At 45.0% G+C, this 26,107-nt stretch overlaps 7 protein-coding genes across 7 annotated transcripts; 4 read left to right on the forward strand and 3 right to left on the reverse strand.

The window, feature by feature from the left end:
* Positions 1-289: 289 nt before the first annotated feature.
* Positions 290-2,486, reverse strand: H6S33_003615 (uncharacterized protein; the record flags this gene model as incomplete). Its single annotated transcript, XM_044834976.1, has 6 exons — positions 290-423; positions 477-995; positions 1,064-1,310; positions 1,399-1,747; positions 1,800-1,914; positions 2,009-2,486. The coding sequence occupies 6 exons, from the start codon at positions 2,484-2,486 to the stop codon at positions 290-292; spliced, it is 1,842 nt and encodes a 613-aa protein (XP_044691976.1).
* A 2,949-nt stretch (positions 2,487-5,435) lies between these two features.
* H6S33_003616 (uncharacterized protein) lies at positions 5,436-6,336 on the forward strand (the record flags this gene model as incomplete). The annotated part of the gene is made up of 2 exons (XM_044834977.1): positions 5,436-5,905; positions 5,964-6,336. 2 exons carry the CDS (start codon positions 5,436-5,438, stop codon positions 6,334-6,336), a joined length of 843 nt encoding a protein of 280 aa, XP_044691977.1.
* A 1,107-nt stretch (positions 6,337-7,443) lies between these two features.
* On the reverse strand, positions 7,444-8,079 carry H6S33_003617 (uncharacterized protein; the record flags this gene model as incomplete). Its single annotated transcript, XM_044834978.1, has 3 exons — positions 7,444-7,543; positions 7,595-7,896; positions 7,951-8,079. 3 exons carry the CDS (start codon positions 8,077-8,079, stop codon positions 7,444-7,446), a joined length of 531 nt encoding a protein of 176 aa, XP_044691978.1.
* A 1,936-nt stretch (positions 8,080-10,015) lies between these two features.
* On the reverse strand, positions 10,016-11,851 carry H6S33_003618 (uncharacterized protein; the record flags this gene model as incomplete). The annotated part of the gene is made up of 4 exons (XM_044834979.1): positions 10,016-10,437; positions 10,491-10,868; positions 10,953-11,648; positions 11,698-11,851. The coding sequence occupies 4 exons, from the start codon at positions 11,849-11,851 to the stop codon at positions 10,016-10,018; spliced, it is 1,650 nt and encodes a 549-aa protein (XP_044691979.1).
* A 4,814-nt stretch (positions 11,852-16,665) lies between these two features.
* H6S33_003619 (uncharacterized protein) lies at positions 16,666-18,139 on the forward strand (the record flags this gene model as incomplete). The annotated part of the gene is made up of 8 exons (XM_044834980.1): positions 16,666-16,680; positions 16,737-16,899; positions 16,976-17,233; positions 17,282-17,541; positions 17,609-17,663; positions 17,737-17,787; positions 17,899-17,930; positions 18,020-18,139. 8 exons carry the CDS (start codon positions 16,666-16,668, stop codon positions 18,137-18,139), a joined length of 954 nt encoding a protein of 317 aa, XP_044691980.1.
* A 1,461-nt stretch (positions 18,140-19,600) lies between these two features.
* Positions 19,601-20,144, forward strand: H6S33_003620 (uncharacterized protein; the record flags this gene model as incomplete). The annotated part of the gene is made up of 5 exons (XM_044834981.1): positions 19,601-19,613; positions 19,684-19,762; positions 19,826-19,849; positions 19,982-20,009; positions 20,070-20,144. 5 exons carry the CDS (start codon positions 19,601-19,603, stop codon positions 20,142-20,144), a joined length of 219 nt encoding a protein of 72 aa, XP_044691981.1.
* A 435-nt stretch (positions 20,145-20,579) lies between these two features.
* Positions 20,580-21,765, forward strand: H6S33_003621 (uncharacterized protein; the record flags this gene model as incomplete). Its single annotated transcript, XM_044834982.1, has 3 exons — positions 20,580-20,999; positions 21,110-21,185; positions 21,248-21,765. The coding sequence occupies 3 exons, from the start codon at positions 20,580-20,582 to the stop codon at positions 21,763-21,765; spliced, it is 1,014 nt and encodes a 337-aa protein (XP_044691982.1).
* Positions 21,766-26,107: the final 4,342 nt, after the last annotated feature.

Consider the following 26,107-nt stretch of genomic DNA (forward strand, 5'->3'; position numbering starts at 1 on the left):
AGTAGGGACCGAAAGGAAATTGAAGAGAGAAACTCTTTAACAGCTATAATTTTTCTTTCGCTGTAGATACCTGAACAATGTGATTGAGGTAAATATGTTGAGGAAAGCAACCTTGCCATAATACAACAAAACAGAGAAAACGGAAACGTTGATCAGATACAAAGAATTGAGGAAGGAGGAAAGGAGGATGTTGTAATAACGAAAAACCCATGTGCCAAGAAAACAAAAAATGCCGTACACCCCCACGATTCCTGAAGTATGGACTAAGAGTAATAAGTCCCCAGAACTCTTAACCTTTCAGGTAATCGTTACTAAGATTAACAAACGCCCCAGGACCCCCATCCTCACTAATTTCATTGATCAAGACTGTAGATTGTTGAACAAGTCTTTCCAATGCGGCTGCTGGAGATTTACCGAGTGAGACTAGAAACAATTAGCGTCGTGTCTCTGTTTAAGTAGTAGAAATATTTACACACCTAGAATAGCTGAATTGAGTTCCTCCGCAACCGATATACGGCCCTTTTCGTCCAACAAATGCGCAAGGACAGAGTTCTTTGGATCTGTATACGCCAATAGGCTGAATGCTTCCTCCAACGCCTTTCTGATTTCTGGTCTGGTATCCGTCTGGAAATCAAGTCTCAATTGTCGACCATACTCAACTGCGGCGTCGAGAGCACTTTTCACTTGTCCACCTGTACCAGGCCCTACACTCCCATACTCGTCCTCAACATCCATTTTCTCCCATTCCGCCGCGGAATTTGCCGAATCATCGATCTCCATGTCCTGCGCAAAAACATCAACCATCGTTTCGTCGTGTCCATTGCGCATTGGGGGTTCATGTACAGTTTCTGCAAACTGTCTGATCATCTCCACCAATTTTCGGCAGCGTAGTCGGAAGTAGATTTGTTCGTTGTTTTTGAAGACGCTTGGGTAATATTGTTTGGTGAATTTGAGCGCATGATCCACATCACCATCAAGGATCGCGCTGCGAATCCCTATATAGTCACGTGATTGGTTAATGCAACTGATGTGGATAATACTGATTCAATTTTCATGGACGTACTTTGGCGGTTGATCGCATCTCCATCTTCTTTCAGCTCCAAAGTTTTCGTGTTTTCTTCCCGCCCACTCACAAGTGCTCGTGCTTCGTTCTGAACATCAGCTGAGAATGCTCTAGCGGTGTCGACATATCCGTCATGTGCTAGATATTGCGCTACCAGAGCTTGAATTAATGCCGCTTCATCCATTACTGGGCAAAGTCCAACCGTTGGGTAGCTGTTAATCTCGTTATATACCATGGCTTTCTCTTCCTAGTTGTTTATAAACGTTAGTATTCGATCGATAAAATATCGAACCTCCTAGTATGAAAATAATCAAGATATGGCCTTGGAGCCCTACGTTCATATAACCATCAATATCAAAAACGAACCTCTCCTGCCCAAAGTTGACTCTAATGTGCTCCCCGGGTCGTTTCATTCCTACGGCCGGATATAGTTTTGTGCTCTTGATGTCCCGGAAAGCAGTTTTTAGGAAAAGGCCGTTCTTAGTGAAGAACGCAGTTCCGGTCCGAAAGTTCACGCCACACCCAATAACGTCATTTGTTGAGAATTGAGGACCATACTGCTTTCCAGTTCCTTGACAACAGAATGAGTTCCCGTCGTCGCCATGGTACCCCCATGACTCCGGTTCCCAGCCCGGTAATCGATTAAGAGGAACCTTTTTAGTGCAGAACCCAACACCGATCAATCTGTCCAACAACTCAGTCTCCGGAGCATACCAATGATTCGAGAATAGCTCACCCTTCCTTCCCTTTAGAGACAACCGTGATCTCATAATAGAATATACCACATTGAGGCGGCATAAACTGATCTGCCCGGACAGCAGCTGCATCGTTGTCACTCACTTTTTGTGGACCTGATAGCAGAAGCAAAGAAGAAAAGGCGTTAGTATTCACTTCCTTCCGGAGCTACATTTATTCAATAATATCATTTCCTAGCGGCGGACGAACCAACAAACTTCACCTCCAACCCATCATTCAACAAATCTATCCCAGGGCACTTGTCGCTCTCATTCCAGCGAGTCGGTAATGTTGTCAGGGCCTCCTCGTCTCCAGGGACGTTCTCAATGATATCGTATGCTAGCCCCCGATGTGTTTGTGGTAGCTTTCCGGATATGGTCAAAGATGGAGGTGGCGTAGGAATCGGATTAAACACGGCAGTTGAGGATGCTAGTCGTTCAGCGTAACTTGACTCCGCAAGATAGCTAGGAACCGTAATAGGCTGTCGAATACTGTGTTGCTGCGGGCCTGAAGTGTAACCGTTCGAGCCTGTAAAGTTAAGATTTGATAGATACCGAGGATGTACCCCGGTCCCGTTGTGAGTGATCCCGTCGGAATAGAGGCGAGGTTGAGCTTGACCAGCAACGACCGAGGCGTAGGAACCGCTAGGTGCCACAACAGGCCTTCTGATAGATGACGAACCAGACATCGTGGTAGCAGCCTGACTGGAGGCTGCTGGGATCGAGTTTGTCATGGACTGGTTCTAAAAACCCAGGTCGGAAGAAGAATTGCTAACTCGTAGGGTGCCACTGTTTGGGGGGAGGGAATCGAATTTGATCGAGTTTCAATAACGACTGGTTACGCGAAACGGAGCGGGTAGACAGTTTGAGACGTGTGGGTTGGCTCGCTCAAACAGGTAATCCAATTTTGATGCCGGCTGGCACTTTTCACTATTTCCTTTCTTGCACAGTGAGCGAGAGGGGAAACGAAAGAGGGTACAATGAGTAGATGGCGGGGAACGAGAATAGAGCGAGGAGGCAACAGGTAAAGGATGGGAGGGTAAGATGGCCACGAAAGAGTCACAGTAGGATACTGTATATCGTGGGAGTAGGATGAACCCAAGCTAAGGACAGCAAGACGAGTAGAGGTAAAGATCAGAGCAGGAGCGAGCGAGTTGAGTGGGTACGTTAGTGAAGTGATAGGTAAAGGCAAAGGAAGAGCTGTAACTATCTTGAGGCTCTCTGTTGCCCACCTGCCTGACAATCTGTCTAGGAGTTCCCCGTATTTTTCTTCTCCGTGGATCTTGAGAAGTTCCCTTTTTCTTTTTCTCGTTCTCTCCAGTCGTTACTCTCACTTTCTCTTGCTCAAACTCTCTTCTTGGCCTATCTCTCGCAGCTTCTGCTCAGCAGGCGCAGAATGATGTCGTGTAGAGTTACGATGAATGTATGTATGCAACGTAAGGCCGAGAGCAAGCGATCAAGTGCTCAAAGCAAATGCAAGCACGTAACTCAACACAACCCTTGTAACATGTACCCAGAACTGGCGTGAGGGGAAATGTTCAAGCGACCTTGTCTTAAGTGGTGATGGGATGATGGGGCTGGGGAACTGCGTGGCGCCTGCTGTAGTACTTCTGAGACGCTTCCACCTGTGGCTCTCATCTACATACAATGCGAGCAAGCTTATTCATTGACAGTGCAACTTGGCATGTCGCTGACAATGAATGGCGCTTCCAATACTCCATAAGCTAATCCCTATATGGCGGCTTTGTACCACATGATGTCGCCCTATGCTCATTCTTAAGATCTGCTCTGCCCTCTGCTCGAGTCTCGTGCGCCAGTTGGCCAGAGAGAACTTTTTCCCCCTCGCCCTATCCAGGTACCTGTTGGGTTGTATTGTGCTCTGCTGTCGTTACTCTACATTTAATAACTACGTGCACCTACTACCAATCTACCTTATGATTCCGGGATTTCCCTCCAACCCCGGTGCGGATGTCGACTTCTCTTGATGCCTGCGTGCCTACCTGTCCGCTTCTTGTTACTAGGATGGAAGCAATAAAAAAAAATATCAAATTCATGGATCCCAATTGAAAAAAAAATGACGGACAGATTCGTGCATGCATCTCAAATGAAAATCGCTCTACAGGAGCTAATGAAACAGCCGTGAGAGTAGTAACAGTGGGATGGAGTGTAGCCTTCGGAGGGGCCAGGATAAAAAGAACATACACGAAGCTGGAATTGTGGAGCGAGTGTGTAGCCGTACCCAAGACGTGGATAATAAAAGGCAATTTGTTGCACACTTGCCTGAGTCGGCTGTGCCAGGATTTTTCCAGGACAGATGGACAAAGACGCATGTCTGAGGGAGGAGAAGGAATACGATTGTGGAGGGCAACGAACGACGCAAGGTCCAGGAACAAAAAGAAGGTTCGATGAATAGAGAAAGCCAGATATAGAGTTTATTGGAGAGAAAGAAGATCACGATGTTTGACTTTTAATCTACATCTTCTACTCTACAATACGTATGTACTTACTGCTACTGCTCGATTCAAATTCCTACTACGACCGCTGCTAAATGTCTTGCTACTGCTAAATAATGGCTACATACATGTACGTACATAAACTACCATAAGTGTACATGTAGTTACGTACGTATACATCCTATTAAGTGTACTAATACTATCACTACTCGAGAATTACTACTATCATTACTATTGTTGCTAGTGGTGATAAAGTACATATACTTATGCACATGTACCCCATCCTACAAGAGAGGTTATAAGTGGGTTTTACCATTTAAACATTTGCATATATAGATCCGTGACTGATGGACGTTATCGCCTTTCCCCTTTCCTTGAGAGATTTGCATAGAGCACCAGGCAGTATGAAATCTACTATAGCTATGGATATAGTAGGACTACCCAGGGCCCTGTACCCAGAAAATAAACACAGGAACCCCAAGTCAAGACTCCGGTGGTGATAGAATGCGTATTGTCAAATTATCGCCAATTCACCCGTATTTCCCGACACAAAATTGTGCCTAAGACCTCATTTAGAAAGCTATTACCCCCATCGACCCATTTATTTAGCGATCCAGAGTGGATTCCTGGCAATCTTGAAGGTCGTGTCGGGTCTTCTTGGCCGAGACTCAGCAACAACGGGAGCAACGCAAAGCTTCACACACTTCCACACCCAGCCATCCCACTGGCATCCGCCGCACACACCAAACCCAACCCCAACCGACTTCGGCCTTACCCCTAGAGAGTTCCAGTGCTCACGGCTACCACCACCACTAAAAGTAACAAGCACAATAATAAAATGCATTCCCTCTCCCGCTTGCCTCCTGATTTCCCCTTCTCCTCTCCTTCCTCCCACCATCCATCACCATCATCACCATCAACTTCGCAACACTTTCGCAATAATCGCCTTTTGCTTCACCGTGACCGCTTCTCGCCTCACAATCATCACTATTACAACAGCAACCGCACATCACCTGCTCGCTAGCTGTCATTCTTGATTCTCGGCTCCACTCCACCCCCAGTGAAAAACGAAATCGCCCTTGTGCGACAAAATCTATCAAGAATCGAGTGGCCTATCTTTGCTACTCTTTCCCCCTCAAAAACGTCGCCACATTTAATTACCGTACAGATTTTGTTTCTGGTATAATGGCTGGCTCTTCGGATTCTTCGATAAGTTCGTCTCTGCCCTCGCTTCCTCCCTCGCCTGGGGAATCAGCATCAACTTCTTCGTCTGGGGTCGCTCCTCCTCCTCCCCCTCCACCGCCGCCTCCACCTCCTCCAGCAAAACAACGCAAGAAGCCGGGACCAAAACCAAAGCCAAAGGTTCCTCAGTCGCTGATTATCAAACTTCGGCTTGGCTCTGACCATCTCAAAAACTTTCCACATACGGCGAATGCACTTACGAAATCTCCGCAAGATTTGACCCCGGGGACTGCTCCAGTATCTCCACCGCAGCAGGTAGATGCTATGTCGCCCATGAATTCAGACTTGAACGCGACACCAGTACCTCCTTCTTTGGACAGGCCTAAGGGCACCCCTGGCCCAAAACCGGGCTCAAAACGTGGAAGGCAACCAGGTGCCCAGCCAAGTAAGCCAGGAAGAAAGAGGACTAAACTGTAAGTTTATATTTTTTCGGTCCGTTTTCGCATAAAACCATATACTCATATTATACAGTGATCCCAACGCTTCCCCAGCGACTCATCACTCGAACCACGGTAAACTTGGGCCCAAAGCAAATCAAGGTGCCATCAATGCAGGTCTCCGCGCTTTAGACCGTACAGGAAGGCCATGTAAACGTTGGGAGAAGTCTACTTTTCGTTTGAAATCCTTTACAGGTGTCCAGTGGTCTGTCCCTACTTGGGGTGCCCCCTTGGTTGATTCGTCGGCCCCTCCAACACCTCCTCCTGGAACTACACCTGAGGTCGCCTCAGCAGCACCGTCGGTTACTTCTGAGACCCCAGAGATCAGAATTCATCCCGATATGATGAACATAGACCCTCCCAATCATTTTGAGCAGCCATATGTATCCGAGAGGCTCGCGGTATAATAACAAAAAAAAAGTTAGTAACTTGCGTTTCGTTTCTAGTTACTTTGTTACTAATATTACAGTGTCCAGAACCGTACAAGCGTCTCCAATCAGGATCATCATCAATAATAGCCGATAATCAAACTTCATTCGCTTGTCGCTCCGATTATTTCTTGAACTGAGTTCGACGTGTCTCTTTCCTATCTCTTCCGGCAAGCAGCATCTTGTTGCCTTTGAGTACTAATACTTATTCCTCTTCTGTATAGATTGGTCACTGTACAAATTTCCTTACTTCTGATCACTGCCCTTTAGGCATATTTTTCTTTTGTCATTATTTCCTTTTACCAAAAAGCTGTGGACTTTCTATTTGGATTCTTATTTTTTTTGGTTCTGTTTTGGGGGCGGGGCTTTGGTTAGATTTTTTTTTCCCTCATTTTTCCCATTTTCTTAGGTGTTAGTCACTGGAAGGACTATCAATTAGGACGGGGGTCCGGTTTGGTGTGGGCGGGGCTGTACGTAACCATACGGTATTTCTCGGTACCTTATTTTTCAAGTTCTTTGCTTTCATAATTGTTATCAGGTTTGGTACTTGGTGGGATACTATTGGTTAATCTGAGAGAGGGGATACATATATTTCTCGGTTTCCGGTGTCTTGGGGGGGAGGGGGGTTCTGGAAGGAAACTCACATGTGGTGATATGCTCGCGGGGCATGACTACATGAAACGCATGGTATTTGTTGGCATTTTACGCATATGGGGCAGGCTGTGTTCATTTCTGGTGGATAGTAAATTCTGCTAGTGTTGCCATATCGATAAAGCAGTTCTCAACGAAGAGATATCACATGACACACCCAGACTCAAGTAACCTATAAAAACCAAGTAATTCATTAATTCGTCCCCTACACGTGTTTCATGACTACTCCATTACTCCAATGATTCCAGTTCCCAACTCCACGCTATCACCATTCAGAAAATCTGGGTATCCGCTGAGTCTTGAATCCCTGCAACTCTAAACAACGAGCTAGCCAGCCCATTAGACCCAACAATGACCTACGAGAACAGAAAAAAACAAGCCTAAAAACTGAACGCAATTGCCGCGGCCATATTCCAACTAACTAAAAGGGAAGATCTAGTCTTCGGCTTCCTGGTGGCGGAGCATGAGGAGACGTTTGTATTCTTTGGGATCCTTATCCCAAAGTTCCGCAGCCTGTCCGTTGAGGGGCGATTTGCTACTTATTGTTAGTTACTATTTTCCTGAGTGGCTCAGTGAAGGTATTTACTTGTTCGGTTCTCCAAGTAAAGATTGCAGTGACAGCAAAATCGACTGTACATTGTAAACTGCGCTCCATTTGTCTTTCAAGATATCCAAACAGATCCTCCCCGCCATGTCAACATTAGGATGGAACATGGGCGTAGTGAACAACACCGTTGGAGGAGACATGGGGTAGTTTGACGGGAACTCTAGAGAGAGCTTGAAGGTGAGCCCATCGTAAGGTGTCTCTGCTGGACCATGGATGGTTCCAGTCCACGATAGAAGATTGCCATTTTGTGGGAACGCAGAGATTCCAGGAGTGGAGTTCGTCTGCTACTGCGTTAGAGATTGTAATTCCCAAAAATAGGCGGGGAAGGGAGTTACCATCAGCTGCATTAGTTCCTGCTGAAGACGCTTAGACACTGATTGCCCAGCGTTGATACCAGACGGACCGGCGCTTTTGGCATTGGGGGCAGTGGGGGCTGAAGAGCTGTTTTCGGCGTCGTTATCCATAGTGACAGTTTTGGTATTTGTTTTCGAAGGATTTGTGGGTTTTCTTGAAGTGGGTTAGAAATGAGCGGGAATGGTGAAAGAGCAGAGGAAAGCGGCTGTGGAGGAGGTTGAGAGCGAGAGAACGGCTTTGCTAAAAATGATAAACAGTTAGACGTGGTGGTTGCCCTGCCAACCAACACACACATGTAACCGACTAGCGCCAACAACCCTTGTGGCTTAGCGTTACCTCTGCTGTCGAGTGATTGTGCATGACACGATATCACGATGAGATTGATTGATTGATTGATTGATTGATTATTTCAACAAAGTATCAATGTATCAAAGTACGTGACATGATATAAAATCTAGAGTGTGTTTGTATTCACCTTGAGTAACCTCGCTATTTGTGTTCAAACAGTCACAACGTTAATAACTACCACATCGCTAAAAAGATCGATCCATTGAATAGTACACAGGCCCGGCCGGGATTGCGCCTGCTGTCGATATCCAAAACTATTCGTAAACTAGCCTGTGACTTATCTGAAACACTATAGAAAAGGACTAGCCACTTTTCAACATAGTTCGTAGGACGAGAGGTTTTGTTAATTAAAGAAAGGAATGATTGGAGTGAGCAAAGAGCTAATATATACGGTGATCAACAACCCCAAAGAGCACTGATTCTATCTTAAGTTACATATTTACCCACCTGGTAATTGAGCTCGGAAATCTGGGCTCTAGGTCGAGTACATGTATTAATAACCAATCTGAGAGACAGTTACAAGTACTCCTACACCATCAACAACGTTTACAAGCCGCCCAATTTCAGAGCATATATGCAGACACGTATAAGCTTAAAACCACGGATATTTTCGGGGAGTGGCAACCTCAAACTGGCCAGCATAAGCTACATTACCTCCATATAGCTGTATATCCATAGCGGACCGTTATAAAGCAGTGTATTATGTACAGACTTTTACGGAATCTTATTCTCAGGAGAGCCACTGAATCTGTTCTTGACGGTGTTCAAAAGTTCCCGACACAAAGGTTAAATCACGCGATATCACTCGATAGTTGTTTGTTGTTTGTAGGTACAGGAATATTGTGAAGGCAAAATCGATCTAACTCGAATTCATTGTACGAGAATTGTTTGCATATTAATTGACTACTATACAATAGACGGACCTTGTATTCCCGCATGATTCTTATGTAGCATAAGGGGTACAGGAAACTTCCACCATAAGCACCTCGCAACATTTGGGAAATCGGCTCAATCCCAGCCACGAACTATAGCACCAAGCATAACTCCCAGTCTCCGAAGCCCAAAATCAATACCCTTTGCTCGTGGTTGATTGCTTCATTCATTCATGAAGCCTTTGCTCAACGCTTAGCGAAATACATCGTGTTTCCCTAACTACAACTTCCCCGACAACTTTCCCTGAGGCATGGATAATGGATAGACATTATAATAGAGATGTGTTAGACAAACTTTGTTTGGTACTAACTACACATCGCTAATACAAATACTTGGCTGGCGAGGTACACATTACCGATATAATTGAAGAGCTTGGCTGGCGAATTGATTCATTCTCGTCCCTTTAGCTATACACATTCCCCGATCCGTTTCCAAACTCTGTGGAGTATTCGCTTGGAGTTTCAGTTAAAGCTTATACCATCTATACCTACCACTTCGTCAAAGTAGGCCAGCATAAACTGATTGCGTTAAATTCTGAGGCCGTGTGTTTAAAGCTATACAAGGGAGTATGCTCGAGAAACGTCGTATTCAAGGAATAAAGACGTATGTACCGTCTGCTGAAGTTCCGACAAAACATAAATGTGATAGATTAGACATAGGTCAAATTTCGACATGAAAAAGCCTACTTGACGGGGGAGACCCGTTGGGTAAGCTAAATATGGAGTTAAGTAACATTTTGATTTTCTGTCATAGGCTATCACTCGCTTAAATTGTAACCTCGGACGGGACTTCCACCTGTAACACATCCGCACCACCAATAATATCCTTTTTCCCCGGCATCATCCCCCTTCTCATCAGCTCCGCGCACTGCATAGCAACTGGATCCATCTGCATTGTCGCCACCGCAACAACGGCTTCTCCAAGCGTGTAGTATGCAGCAAAGGAATATTTATCCTGATTTCCCTTCACAACTACGTCGTCAAATCCGTTCGGTGTGGCGCCACAATAGCGGAGCTGTGCACCGAGTGCAGACCAGAAAACGGGTATGAAGTGAACCGGCTTCTCAGATGTAGCAATGTGAAGTGCAGCTTGGCGTCCGGCGTTTTGCGCGACATTCCAGTGTTCTACGCGGACAGTTGTAGAGGAGTCGGATCCGGGGCCATGGTAAGGATAAGTTGCAATATCGCCTTCATGGCTATATTAGCATTGTTTATTCACTCTGGGACGATTGCTTGCCTACCAACAGCGTAGGCATCCTCAACACCCTTAATCTTGAAATACTCATCGACGAGGACACTTCCATCCTCCTCAAGCTTCACGCCACTGTTCTTTAGATACTCGGTTGCCGGCGCAACACCAATCCCCAAAATGACAAGATCGGCTTCAATCTTCTCGCCGCCCTTGAGGGCAATATACCCCACTTTACTAGAGTCTGATGATGAGGGAACTGCGGACTCGACACTGGCAGACATCTTGAATTTGACACCTGCTTCTTCGAGTTGACGCTGGAAAATTTTTCCAAGCTGCGCGCCCATTACACGTTCTAATGGGTATTCCTCCATGCCTATGACAGTCAGGTCGTGACCTTTTCCTACGAGACACTTGGATACTTCCATCCCTATGAAATTATTAATACTTGTTGAGACCTAGTTTGAACTCTCGCTCCCCCAGGTCCAAAAATGGGGTTACTTGCCAATAAAACCTGTTCCCACAACAACAACTTTCCGCCCTTTGTTCTCGCCAACAGCTTTATTGATAGCTTCTACATCACTCAATCCTCGCAAGGAAAATATGTTACCCAATTCTTTGAAGCCATCCATAGGCAAGTTCTTTGGTGTTCCTCCAGTCGCAAACAGAACTTTACCATAGCTCCACTCTCCACCATCTTTCGTGTGAAGTTTATGTGCCTTAAAGTCCACGCTGGCTACTTCAACACCAAGGTGAAAGTCGACTCCAGCCTCACTAAAGTGGGCCTGATCTCTCCATTCAACCTTCTTTGCATCTGAAATCAATGCCTTGCTAAGTTTCGTCCTATCGATTGGTAAATAAGCCTCTTTCGAAAGAACAGTAATGCGGCCCTTAAAGCCCTTTTCACGAAGACTTTCAATCGCCCCGATCGCGCCAGATCCGCCACCAACTATCAAGACACTTTCGGAGCCAGCAGTAGTCACTGGTTTACAGGCGATATCTGGCTTACGACGACCAGCCTTTATGAGGGCTTCAGTACCGGTGATATATACTGAGCCGTTCTTGACAGAAACAGGGAATGAGGCAAGGTGGTCGAGAGCTGGAGCATTTTCGATATCGCCTGTAGACGTATTGAAGCAGGCACCATGCCAGGGACAGGTTATACGGCCATCGCCGGCTATAACGCCTTTGATTAATGGAGCGCCATAATCTAAACTCGGTTAGTCTTGTAAGTGAGGATACGGAGGTGGTGAACCTACGGGTACACTTGGGGCCCAGAGCTCGTAGCTGGTTATTGACCTTAAGAAGCACAACCTTGGCTCCTTCGATCCCCTCAACCTCTGCCTCTTTCTTTTGGCCGTTCTTGAGTTCCTCGTTATCAACTTTAAGGCGATATTCCTGGACTGTAGCCATTGTTCTTGTTAAAATTGGGCCTTTTACAGAAATGGGTGAAGCAGCAATAGCGAGGCGACGTCCGAAGATTGGGAAGTGAGGAATGTTACGTGTGCTGTTCAAGAGCTGGCGTGTAATTTGCATGCGGAGAAGAGGAGTCATGAAAATTGGCTGTTTCTTGAACAAAGGAATGAGGGATTATATACTTACTTGATTCTTTCGAGTGGGGTAAAGATGGCATGATGGAAGAGCGAGTCCATGACGTCACTAAATGTTGGTATTGTTTAGGGTGATAGGTGGTCTACAGTCAGGTCTTGGGCCGGTCCCAATGATAGAGGGTTTCTTACTTGCACGAAGTCAAATAACGTACACTACTCGGTGTCTAAACTAATACTACCCATTCTACTTAACCTTTTCTAAGCTTTCGTAATTCATAATTCCTTGCTAATAAGCAGTACATAGCTGTAGGTAGCACCTAATACTCTACCTGAGTTAGTTGGTCTTTGCTATGACGTGTGACAAAGAGTAGGCTCGTACAGAGGTAACCAATCGGCAAGCTTCCGATTCAAAGCCGATTTTAGTGCGGCTCTTTGTGGGGTACTCCCGCTGCTAGTGTAGACAAGGATTATTACCGAGCGAAATACCCGCACTGAAATCTAGTTGCGCATGCCCCAACTGTATTCAATTTTGTTCGTGCTAAAGAACGTACATGTATGTATCTATGAACCCAAAGGGCTTGAAGAAAGTAGAATCTTACCATAAGGAAACTTTTCACTAAATGCGCACAACTCAATTCTCATATTTACCGAGTGATATTCTGTGATTAACGCCGTTTTCCAGCTTTCATGGTTTACTTTTTCTTTCTGTGACTGTCACAAACCATTCTTGGATAGAGAAATATACGACTGAAGAAGTGTACACATGATGCGTACAGTACTAAAAAGCGGGTGGGTTCAATATCTTATCTGGCAGAATGCCGCAAGACTGGGGTATACTATATATTGCTGTGGTATTGCTACGGTATATACATTATAATGGCTAAGATTCCGATTTGGCGGAGGGTTTATACAGTTCTGTATATTGCTACAGTACTTCCTATTATATATATTAAATCACCCTTTTTAGTACTATATCTAGTACAGGCATGCAATGTAAATGTATAATTAAAATCGAAGTTACAAATTTCCCAGATTATCTTAAGCTTTGCCCCGGGCCTGAATACATTACCAACAATAAGCACCGATCATCGTCCTTTAATATAATGTTTTAAGAGACTAAATAATTTAAGTTAAAGGTCACGTGTTTCTAATTGTGTAGTATATACACGTATTCTTTTCTTACCCTGCGTAAGGTTTCTAAATCTAAAACCTCAACACCTCCCATGGTCAGCAAACACTATATCACATGCGACTCAGTGCTGAACCGCTAGATACGCCATATATACATGTACGTATAAAAACCTTGAACCGCTGACTATAATTTGAACCATTAGCCTATGTGCCTACGTACACACCCTAGGCACCGATATCGCGAATTAAGTTGACCGGCCGGGTACGTGTACGGTACTGTACATCTTCTAAACGTCCGCGCTTTGGATTTAACACGATCTCTGGTGTCTAGACAATGCTATCGATAAAGATGAACTCATTATCCTAGCGCTGCTGCTGGTCTTTGTGACATCCACAAACACTTTTAAACCCAGGGCATGCGCAGTAGCTGATAAAATAACGTGACCTGCTTGCTCATGCAAAGACTGTACAAAGTGCAATTAGGTGACAAATCTCGGTTTCATTCATACCGGCTAACAAGCTGGAAGGTTATAATCTTGAGTATCTCGGGCTTCTTTAGCGGCGATGTAGTACTCTAGAAGGGACGTTAGGGAGATGTGGAACGGTCAAGCAGTTGTGCGAGTTGTTGGTGAACCAACGGCAGCAATTTGGCCTCTATGCAAAGATCCATATAGAACCGGGCGGACAATTCATGGCCATGGCAAATACTTACACCCTGGTTTCACCTGTCGGACTGCAGGCAGACAGATGCAGCACCTAATAACAAATAAAGTAGCCTCATCTCCAGTAGATACAAGGTAGGTAGGATCTAGATTATGATCCTCGAGTGTCTTACTGCAAGTAACCAAGTCACAAGTCATATTCCTACGAAATGTCGTCTCCCACTGGCACCTTTATATTTATTTGAACACCCACGAGCACAGTGTAGCGTTCAAGGTTCTGAGAGTAAAAGAACATTACTTCACGAAGATTGCGACCCCACTAACTTATACCTTCCTTGGTTTTATATTATAGTTAGATCATTTCCTCTAGATCTCACTCGGTCGGATACCGACTAAACCCAGCAACCCGTCTGGACCCCAGGAAATAGTTAAGCCTACAGTAACCTCTTCCAGGTAACGGCTATATACATATGTACGCGTTCAGCTACGGCTGACTCGATTTTTTACGGCCACCGGTTGCTCTCCCGAGCGGAGATGTTACCGGGGGAAAGAAAAGAAAAGTGCGATCTGATATCTGATATTTAGAAGTAGGTAAATCTGCTCTAGATTCACAAGGCCGCCAAACCGATATACAGCAAGAGTGCCATGTGCGTTCATCACCAGGTGCCGCACGCTCGGTTGATGTTGTTTCGGGTACACCCGCACGCCTTGAGAGCTACATACTGATTCTTGCAGAATCGCAAAGAGTCACAGATTAATTTGAAAGACCAGTTGCGCTGTCTAATGGGGGGAAAGAAGTGCGTTGGGCCTGATGGAGATCTGAAACATGACTCACGAATATAAAGTATCTGGTCCAGAGCTTAAATCATATGTCATAGATATGTCCGATATTATGTGTCTCTAACTGATGTCTATAACCCTAGTGGTGCGTATAGATAAATGATTTTGAGGCCTAATAATTCTATAGACATGCAATTGCAATTAATAGGCGCCCTTAAATCAATGATGAAGATTCCACGATTCCTGATAGATACACTGGCATGATTGGTACGGAATTCGGATAGACAAACTGGCGTGATTGGTACGGAATTCGGATAGACAAACGCCAGATTCAAATATTCTGGGACGCGCTATAGCCGAGAATATACGATGTTTTCTCTCATATTGTAAATGATGCATGGCGTTAAACTCGATCATGCAGCGCAGAACATCGATACGAGATGGAAATTGGTCCCAAAACGCCCATGTATGCGGGTAGATACTCGTGCATACATCCTCTTAAACTTAATGCAGGCAATGATTCGAGAACTTCTTTTGGATCCTTGTGACGTTTGGAATAAACGCCTCCACCTTCCGATCCTGCAAAACTTTGATAATTTGTCTGTTCTCGGTTTCTGGAGACGGGGCTACCGGACAAGGATGTAACCAATGCTGAGATATATGCACCCCCGCACCCCCGCACCAGCATTGAACAGAGAATCGAAAATCGTTGGTAAGCAGGAGGCAGTAATGTAATTCTGAATTCGGGAGAAACGGGGCCCGGTGGCGTTGTAGTCAATTTCTCGGCGCGGCGCTAGATAGAGCTCCTTTAAAAAAGAGTTTTGTTGCCTCTAAAGCTTGGGTTGTATTCTAGTGCTAGCTAGAACACCAGCCCCGGATCCATTTGAATTGGGTACTCCGGTTTTCACCAAAGTTCCACGATCACCAGTTCTCACTCCACCAGCAGTCCCCAACCGTCGTTCATCCTTCGAGCAGCAATCTTGGAAAGTGTAAGAACACGATACCGGGACCGTCAAGGACTCCCGTGAGACTCCGGTCGGCAAGCTGCGTGCATACACCACACACACAGAGAGACAAACTCGGGAGTTGATGTTTAGACAGCTTGAGATGCAACCGCTACGTTTCTGGCAGAAGAAGCAGCAGCAAGGGAATGAAGCTGTGAAGCTGCGACCGCCTATACTTCTGAAGTTCAGAAGCAGCAAGACTTTTATTATATGTGCAGTTGCTATGGCGATTTTCACTGTTCGTTTTTCCTTTCTTTTTTGCCTTTGATCACTTTAATTTCGGCCATTGAGCAACTGTTAATATGTAAATACTCTTATAGGATATTTTCCTTTACGGATTGGTAACATTACCTCGACCATAATGAGGCTCGCACAATGTCCAAGTCGAAAACTAATTGCGCTCCGTAACGTCATTAGGTTGTCCCTGTATTTCCTTTTGCTCTTGAATCGCGGGCAAATATTCATCCTGATGGTACAGTATATCAAGCGTTATATAGCAATGCCTAATAATGTTCGCTAATATTTGCATCCAGACGTGCAAACATGGGTTTCGGTTCTCTTGGCCGTCTATGGCGGGGGTCTTCTTGTCGCTTCTCGTAAGTAATTTAACTAAACTCCCCAAAACTGTCCAATTCTTACTATCATTTACCTCAAGCCATCTGTGGTTATTTGGCCGACCGCACAACAACACGGCGTGGACCTCTCCTTTGTGGTTTGGCAGCTCTTGCCGCTTCGACTATAATGCTATGTATTGGTAAAAGTATTGTCCTATTTATTCTCGGTCGATTGTTCCAGGGGATTTCTGCGGCAGTTGTGTGGGTGGTTGGGTTGGCTTTGCTGGTAGATACAGTTGGGAAGGACGAGATCGCAAGAAGTATGGGAATTGTAAGCGTTGCGTTGAGTGCTGCGACTTTCTTGGCGCCATTATTAGGCGGTGTAGTGTATGATCGGTAAGTTATTCATGGGGTGAATTGAATGGATGAATGCTGATATGTATATGGTAATTTCTTTTATAGAGGTGGATATTATGCTGGTATACCACCCCTTTGAAATTACTAATAAGAAACATGCTAACATTCGATCACAATTCAGTTTTCGCAATGGCATTCGTACTTGTAATTCCGACCCGTGTGGCTAAAAGATTACTATTGGCTCTAACGATTGTTCTTAGATCGGTGTCGACATTCTCTGGCGCCTCGTCCTCATTGAGAAAAAAGTAGCAATGCTTTATGAAGAAACTGTACCACTCGGCGTAAATGAGCAAGCTGAGGTCTCGCAGTCTCCTAACGCGGTCAGCACTGATAAGGAAGAGAAAGAGGCAAAGCCCGATATTCGTGAGTTTACCTGTTAGCTCAACCAAAATGTAGTAGCTGTCAAAACAATCATTGATACTCAACAACAACACAACAGCCAACCATAAGGACACCAGAATAGCAGGTTTCACAACAACGAATAAGAAATCTTCAAAACTACCCGCTGTCATAACGCTCCTCCGTTATCCCCGCCTTCTTGCTGCCCTGTGGGCAGGCATGGCTGAAGCAACTCTTTTGACCTCTCTCGAAGCCTCTTTACCGCTCTATACACATGAGAACTTCCATTTCGGCTCGGTTGGCGCCGGATTGATATTCCTTGCTATCGTAGTCCCTGCTTTATTTGCGCCATTGGTTGGTACGTAAAGGGCCTCCTCTATTCTCAAACATCACTAATGAGCTGTAGGATGGGTGTGTGATAAGTACGGCCATCGATGGATCGTAACCATGGGTTTCGTTCTCTGTTGTCCCTTCTTCGTCTTGCTGAGACTACCGACCGATGATTCAACGGGTAGTATCGTATTGATGTGTGCTCTTCTAGCCCTACTGGGTGCATCCTTCATAATGATAACTCCACCAGTGATGGCTGAGATTACATTCATCCTTCAGGGGCTGGAGGAAAAGAAACCAGGCAGATTTGGAAGTAACGGGGCCTATGCGCAAGGTGTAAGTCACTTAATTCTTTGTAATGTTGATGATATTGCGATATTGGGGTTGATACTAAGTTCAATAGTATGGCTTGTATAACGTGGCCTGGAGCGCTGGAACTTTGGTTGGCCCACTGTGGGGTAAGTCCATGCCATGTTACTGGTAACACACGTATTTAATAGTAACGATTTGCTGATCACCCGTGTGTAACAGCCGGATTTGTAAAAGACGCGGCTGGATGGGGTACTATGACTTGGTCGCTAGGTGTGATGATTGATCCCTACATGATAGTTGGACTACATGTACATACTCTACTTAGAGTACATGTATTTACTAGTGCACAATTACTAACGTTGATCTGATATCACTCATTAGGCCTGCTGAGTTTTGTGACAGCCTTCCCAACTGTCTGTGCACCTTCTCTCCCCCTCTCTCCTCCAGTTAAATACATACCTAATGTAGCTACCTATGAGCTAACACGATCAACCGCACACAGGCCTACTATACCAGCGGGAAGCTCAACTTCCGGACAGATTTTAGGATCGCAAAAAAGAAGCAATCGGCCCAGGCAGACGGTTCTGGTAGTGATTCGCCGGTCAGAATTGATACGGTGTGAGATCTCAGCTCCAAATGTTCCTCGGCCTTAGTATACGAATTGAGATTCCCCGTGCCCTTCGCGTATTCGCTTCGCTGATTCGAGGAGCATATGAAAGCCATCCACCCTGTTGCATGCGCATGCGCAGTACTACAGTCGCAACTCGATATGCCGGAACTCAATACACCGGATCCCTTGCTGTCCCGTACGAGATCCTCTGAGAATATGATTTTTCCTACTGCAAAATCAATTTGCTATCCCGGATTTTTTGCTATCCCGTACGAAATCCTTAGAATCTTGGCAATCCGGCATATCGAGTTGCAACTGTAGTACATGTTTGTATAGAATAAAATATAACGGATTCAGTAGACCCTTTCTGCCAAAAAAAAAGTGATCGTCGAGGAAAATATAGACCGTTAAAAGTACAGAGAAAAGGCCCCAAGCTGCCTCTCTCCCTCTCACTTTTTTTTTTTTTTTTTTTTAGATCTTTTTTTCTGCTGTGGCAGAATTCGAAATCAGTATTGCCAAGTACCTACAATCTCGATCGAAGCCTAGTAGTACTCCAGGAGTCTAACCGTCCTAGGGTTTAGACAAAATATATGTTGTAAGTACGTGTAGTAGACATAAGTGCCGAATGTTTATATGCAGAGTAAACATCGTAAAATGGACGTTACTGAGGTTTCGTGTATATTGTTCTACATGGATGATGCATGGGCGTAGAGCTAGAGTTTTCATACTACATGTAGTAGAGTAGTGGCTCCATGGTATTTGTAGGGCACGAGCCAGGAACCTCCCAGTGATTATTGCGGCTGAAAAGCCATGACGCCATGGAGATCCTCCCGCGCCCTTGACAAGCATATCTAACCCCCTTGGGGGTCAATAGCGAAGATTAGAGTTAAACGAACATCGATCCGAGGGTAGACTCTAGAGCACGAGGTTAAGAGCCTTGAAACCCTAGGCCTGTCTTTTTTACATTCCAATTGGCCCGTAGAGTATGTAAATTGGCATCCTACACATACATGATAAGAACCGAGTCAATTTGGTTCACCTTGTACCAGCCATTTTAAGAAAGGTATGTGTATTGTGGAACGTACATACATAGATTGAATGATGTGTCTAGAAGACACCTTATTGCACACCCACTCGATCTAATTTTCCCTGAAGGGGATTACCGATGTTTCTATCAAACGTCATCAACTCATAAGTCAGACTGCAGAACCGTCACTAGAATAATACCACCACTCTCGAACTCTTCTTCTTCTGTACTCTATGTACAACCATGATCATCACGTCTCACATCCCATTCTAAGGAATGTTAAGAGCTAATTCCCCTCCTCTTCCCTCCTGTCTGTCTCCCCCCTCCCCCGGGATTTGCGGCACTGCGGCCTCGTGTTGTTGTCCATTGCTTGTCGCTTCCACTGCCCTACTTGGCGTTGGTGCCCCTGGGAATCCGATCGGTTGTCAGGGTGTAGCACGGGATTGATGCTGCAACCAGGTACCCTGAGCTACGATCTCTCTCCTCGGGGCTGTGTTTGCCGGCAGGTGCTGACACGGAAGCAACACAGAAGAGCTACATGCAGTCCTGGGCTCCGACTGGATGATAGCACCATGTTCTCTTGTTGTTTATGGGATGACGGTGGGTATGTATGTACTTAGTCTCGTACCCATCCCCTACTTAGCAGCAAGCTGCTCACCAGTTGGAAGTAGACGGGTTGGGGACGAGCCTAGTATGTACTATACATACCGACATACCTATCACCTGTGGTACCGCAAAATCTCAGGAATAACGAATCGAACTGGACTGGAATATTGGCCTTCGGATTGGTCAAATGCTTGTTGAGCCTCAATCCCACAGACCCAAAGCGTAACTTTTGGTCATCTTGACCAATGGGTAAGTGGTATTCCAGCCCAGTCCGATTCGTTATTCCTGAGATTCTGCGGTATTTGGTAGGTATTTCCATGGAGAAGAGTTGTGGCGCCTGTAGCGTCTATTCGTGCTGCATGCATGCCCGTACCTGGTACATAGAGGAGAGCAGGATACCTCTAGAACAGTCTTCCAAGCTGGGATACCTCTCCTGGATTACTACTCTACCGCCCAGCTTATTCGGCGGGGAATACTTCCAGGGCCCAGGATAACGATGCAAGTCTGTAACACGGGTTACTCTGTTGTCTAGCTTCCCAATACTATTGGACGGTATACAAACTTCGAAAGACAATGTGAAGGGTAGCGTTTAACTATTTATACATACATATGGTCCCACCGCCTCCCCTTCACTTTGGTATTTAATTCTTTCGTATAGCACAGCATTTCATTGTTTTGTCGGTGTTTTTCATATCAATATAATTTTTCATTTATTTTTATTTTTACCTATCTACTTATCCTAATTGCCTTCCTAGCTAGACTTCTCCAACTCAACTTTTTCTACCTTGATCCAATCAGTTCGCTCCACCTACGGCTACAATGAATCCCCAGTTTCCGTCCGCTCAATTCCTCTGGATAATATTAAGCACCCTAACCATCATCCCCTTCACCGCCGCGGTTTGCGAATGCGGTTACGTCCTCACGACAACTAACCAGTACTTTACCCACACATTCACCAACAACTTCACTGCCCTCCCCGACACTACTACCGAAACTAATCTCACCCGCTCCCTCCCCGACTGGGAAATCCAAGAATACAAGTTCCCAGCCGATAATAAGACCGGTATACTGGGCCGCCAGAATGCCATGAGCTCTGTATGGGTCAAGGACGGCTTGCTACATTTGCTGCAGAAAGGATATGAGGCCAATGACACTGGGCCGGTGCAGGTTGCGGAGATGCAAAGTATAAACCAAGACTTTTTTCATGGAAGTTTCAGGGCGAGGTATAGGGTTGTGCAGGTAAAAGGAGCGACTGGGGGATCGGTGGCAGGGTTCTTTCTATATTATGTGAGCTATTGTACTACTATCTTGACAGAATTATAGATTTATTAACATGATATGTTACGCAGGATGATGAGAACGAAACCGATATTGAAGTTCTTACTAAAGACGGAGACCGCGCAATTCACTACACAAATCACCCAGGTATGTGCTCTCCACCTTTGGCCTTTGACCTGGATAGTAATTCATACTGACTCTCGTTGCAGCATATGAAGTCGCAACCGACACATTAGTTCCAGGCGCTGCCTTCACACACCAACTCACCCGCCCATGGAATGAGTTCCACGAACACCGCTTCGACTGGTCTGAGGGCCTCTCCGCTTTTTACGTCAACAACGTAAACGTACTCAATATCACAAAGAACGTCCCCACTCACGAAGGAAAATTAATACTCAACGTCTGGGCCAACAATGGCAGTTGGTCCGGCCCCCCATCCTCAAATGATGTATACATGGATGTGGAATATATTATCATGTATTATAATACCACTGACTCGGCGGCCGGCAACGACGAAGCCTTTAATCGGGCCTGTGAGTTCGCAGGCGGCAACGAGCAGCGGGGCACAGTGTGCTATGTGACGGATCAAGCGGGTAACAGTAGCGTGGATTCTGTGATGAGTTTGGATGCACCTGTAGAAGATGCGGCGGTAAGAGTAGGAGGGATTCAGATGACAACATTACTAGGTGTAGTAGCGGCTGTTGTGGTGGTAGTAGGGATCTTGTAGGCGCAGTATTTATATCAAAAGTTTTGCGGGTTTGTATTTTTGCAATTGGGGGTTCGTATTTTTTTTGGGGAGGCTTATTTAGTTGAATTTTTCGTTTGGGTAAATGTTTTTAATGGCTTCTCAGCCTGGCCTGGCCTGGCCCGGGTCTGTTTTCTTTTGTCAATGATCAACTTCTATCCTTAAGAGTTGTCATATGATGTGGTACTGATGTAAGTATAATTTTACTAACTCTTGATCAACGAACTACAATACCTGTATCCATCCTTTCAATTGGATATGGTGTATCTTCTGTGTTCTAGGCTCAGTTTGTTCTAGAGCACAATCTGGTATACATAAATAAATCAATAAACTAACCAGTTGTTGATCTGGTATTAATCGCCAGCTTAGCCGTATGAAACAGTGCCCCGGGCGGCCCCTGACGATCACGCTAGCGTCTCACATGTCAGCGGCCCGTCTTAAATCATTGACATCCACCACCACCACGCCAAATATCACAATGTGAAATAAATAAAATACGACAGCTCACCTGCAGGCGTCCCTCGGTGAGACCTTTTATCTATCAATGAATTTTAGTATGAGGCTCGATCAGTAGAGACGGGTCGTACCCGTTTGGATCACATACGAGATGGTGTTGGGAAAAGAAACGTGTTTGAATAATATTGAGTCATGGGGTATCACTCACTTTGACTTAAGACGGATATTTCCGTTTTAGCGCTAGTGGCGCGAGCCCTGGGGAATTCCCTAGTACTTGTTGTAGGAGAGTTAAACCTGTACTTGAGTGTCTCATGTAAACATTTTCCCGCCGAGATGGTAGAAACTAAATTTTGTGTCGAGGTACACCAAGGTTGGAGTACGTACCTGTGGACGTTTTCGAACGCTAACCACCATGAACGAACATGCAAGGTATCGGCGAGACTATCTTAAGCGTGAAGTGGGATCGACTCCAAAGGTGGATCATGGGTTGATGAACAGAACCCCGAAGATACATGTATTTGTATATGTTCATAAAACTAAGCTAGAAACGGTAGCGTTTCGATCCAAAATTTGGATATGATCTTAATTGGACGTTCAACATGAACAGGTACCGAAGGCCGGGTTACGAATTAATATAATACCCTATGTGCGTACCTGACGAGTGATATCTTATGACATCAAGGTGCGTGATATCGATCCTGCTGGCCATGGCCGGGGCGAGGCGTTCCTCGCGCCACCCAAAATCAAAATTTAAACGATATATAGGCCCATGTGTATATATACCATGGGGCGCATGCAATAGAAGAACATTATAAGAGGAAACTTTAGCCGTCACAGAAAGCGCTCTGAAAATCTACTAACGTACGCGTATATGAGATGACTTGAATCTGGGCTTACTAATATAACCATCCCCACAACAGAAACCTCCTTCGTTTGCTTGCGACGACATCTATTCGGGGGAACTCAGGCTCCACAGGTCTTGCTGCGAAAAAGGCTGACAAAACGTATGGTAAGAAAATGACTGAATTTGAGATTGCTATGCGTCTCCGTCCACCAGCACCGATGGGCAGCGGATGGATCAATCCTTGACTAGGATAACACCTTCGTACTGTGGACCAGGTCACAATTACCAGCAAGCCTTACCAGATAATTTCAGGGCTTCATCAAAGATGGTTCAACCTCTTGAGATCGGAGTTGGCGTGCGCGGGTTTCTGCGGGATGTTATATTATGTATCCGCCGAATTCCCATATCATGATTCATGAAATCATGACTATGTATGTCGATACTGAGTTGTCAATATATATATACTCATCATAAGTCGGCTTCCGGACAGATCTATCGGCAACGTTGATTTGTATGGAGCTGTCGAAACGGGGCTATTGCAATTGGCTTTTTAGCAGACCTCTCGGCCGTGAACAGGATTGTGTTGCTTCCTTGCCGATGACGTGACGGCATTGGATAATATGAGTTCACAGGCAACAACCAACCGTAGACAAGCAAGTACATGTGGAGTATATGCGCGAGTGCAATTGTATGATGCGCCGGCCGGTAAGACACAGCTGTGCAGTCAATTGCCACTGAACGAAAAACAATTCGCGCTTATCGTCACTACAATGACCCCCGCAATAAAGTGTACTTTTGAACGCATAATAATTTTGAGGATCATGTTTATTGTAGGGATACTGGATAAATGGGCCAAGATAACGAGTTATTATAATATTCGAATATGCGCAGTTGATAATGGTTGTCTCTATGTCACATTGCGGACGTCAGAATTCGAGAAGAATTTTCTTTCCCTAATATGAATCTCATCACTCCGACAGGCCGAGTTTGCGGCAAACCTGGATTGAGGGTTCTGACCTTCAATTAGAGTAAACAGCCCCGAATAGTTACGTACAGCTGGATAGATCTATAGAGCCGCCTGCAGATGAAACTTCAGTCTCAAGCCACGCTGATCGCAACTCCAGCAAAAAATGAAGCTGGCAACAAAGGTGGTTGCAATTTCCTTACATGGCCCCTAGTACGTACTTACTCTAGCAATCGGGCTCTTTCGGTGGTGGCCGGTCTTCGCCAGATATATGGAACAAGTATATAAAGTGGAGGGCATCAACACATCCTTCTGATTGTCGTGGTCTTCTTCTCGTCCGGCAATGAAGTATGCTCCGTCGGAATTTCGAATAAGGCCGGTAGGGCCTATCAAATTTTATATAACATAGTATTATTAAGGCCATTCATTTAAGATTGGATAGCGTTCCACAATTGTGTCAGCGCATGTGCCTTGAGAACAGTCCTTACAGGAAAGATCTGCGTAAAATCCCATACGGGACTGATCCCCAGACGGCACTCAGTTGAAAAAGCTGGGCTTTGCTTGATGTATATTAAATTTACATGTAGCAAACCGAAAGTTAAGTGATTTCGGGGCAACCCTAAGCAGAATCTAGAAAGCAAATCTCTTTGCATCTAGTGGGTACTCTAAGAATGAGGCTACATTACATATTTAAGCATAAGCGCTTCCGAGATCAGGTTTTATACATGTACTGATACTGATGAACCAGTCAAACCATGAGATGTTCGGTTGTCAAGTTTTGCTTTTCAAACCCGTTTCCCTGGAATCTGACGAAAATATGCGCACCATTCGTGGTTTCCTCCACTAAGAAACTGCACATCGTGAATCATGATAACAAGATGATAAGAGGACGGAAGGGGTCTCCATCTTCAGATCTTATATCTGTGAAGAACTCGCTCGCTTTATTTCAAGCTTTATCAATAACCCGCCACTAAGATCGAGGATATCCCCACGCGTATGCCGCCCTGATTAATGCCAAACTTAGATAGCGACGAAATCTAACCGGAATTCCAGCTAAGCACGTGGCGGTAGCACCCACTTTTTTTTTTTACCTGGAGACCCTCGCCCCCCAGCGAGTTAGGATTGGTGCATGTATCACTTTGCCAATCTATTTCTGTACGGGTAGTTAATTTGGCGGCGGGCTACCGTGCGCGAAATATCCGCAAAGCGTGCGGCCCGTACCCATAATAAATATACTCAAGAGTACATGTACATGTAGTTACATACATATGTACAGGAACACATCACATCCGGTAATATTATTGATCTTGGCGATGGTTTCTATGTTATTCATGGTTTGCAGATCGGGTCCCCCCTTCCCACCCAATAAGCTGCTGCGGCTGCTTTGCTATGGTGTACGTGTAGCTTTCTATAATCCCCATGAAGGACATATGGAAATGGTCTTTCGAAGTACAAGAGAGCAAAACAATGCATGTAGTACTAGAAGGGTTAAATTATAATGTGGGCTTTTGTAGTTGAAAAACTCCGTAAATTATATAAGGGACATATATATGCCTCGTAACTTATAATTACTTGTAGGTCATACAGTCATTTTGAATAATATAAGTACATGTATTATTAATACTACATGTACAATTAAGATTGTATGCCACATGCAGGGGTTGCAGCGCCTGCCTGGTCTGGTGGAATTGATTCCCTTAAACGTGAATACATGTAGTTTTGAGCACATAGTACATAGACCAACTAAATAGATGAGAAATGTTTTGAGCCTGGCGGGGCGAGCTAATGAGAGTTCGTAAGCGGGTTTCATTTCGATCAATTAGAAATGAGGCAGTTCGTGTCATAGATAATCACTCGGCCTACATCTGCATCTGTGTACTGCCTCAAGGCCAATTATAATAGCAGGTTACAGTTGCAAGAAAATGGGATGGGTTTACCTGTTCTATCATAATCATAAAGATCAAGGATCACAATATTCAAAAAAAAAAAAAGGAAAGAAAAACGTGATATTAATTACTTATTATACTATAACAATGCGATGAATATACTCTACAATTACT

This window comes from Morchella sextelata, assembly GCF_020137385.1.
Source record: "Morchella sextelata strain SCLS chromosome Unknown scls_15, whole genome shotgun sequence".
In the NCBI taxonomy this organism is placed as follows: domain Eukaryota; kingdom Fungi; phylum Ascomycota; class Pezizomycetes; order Pezizales; family Morchellaceae; genus Morchella; species Morchella sextelata.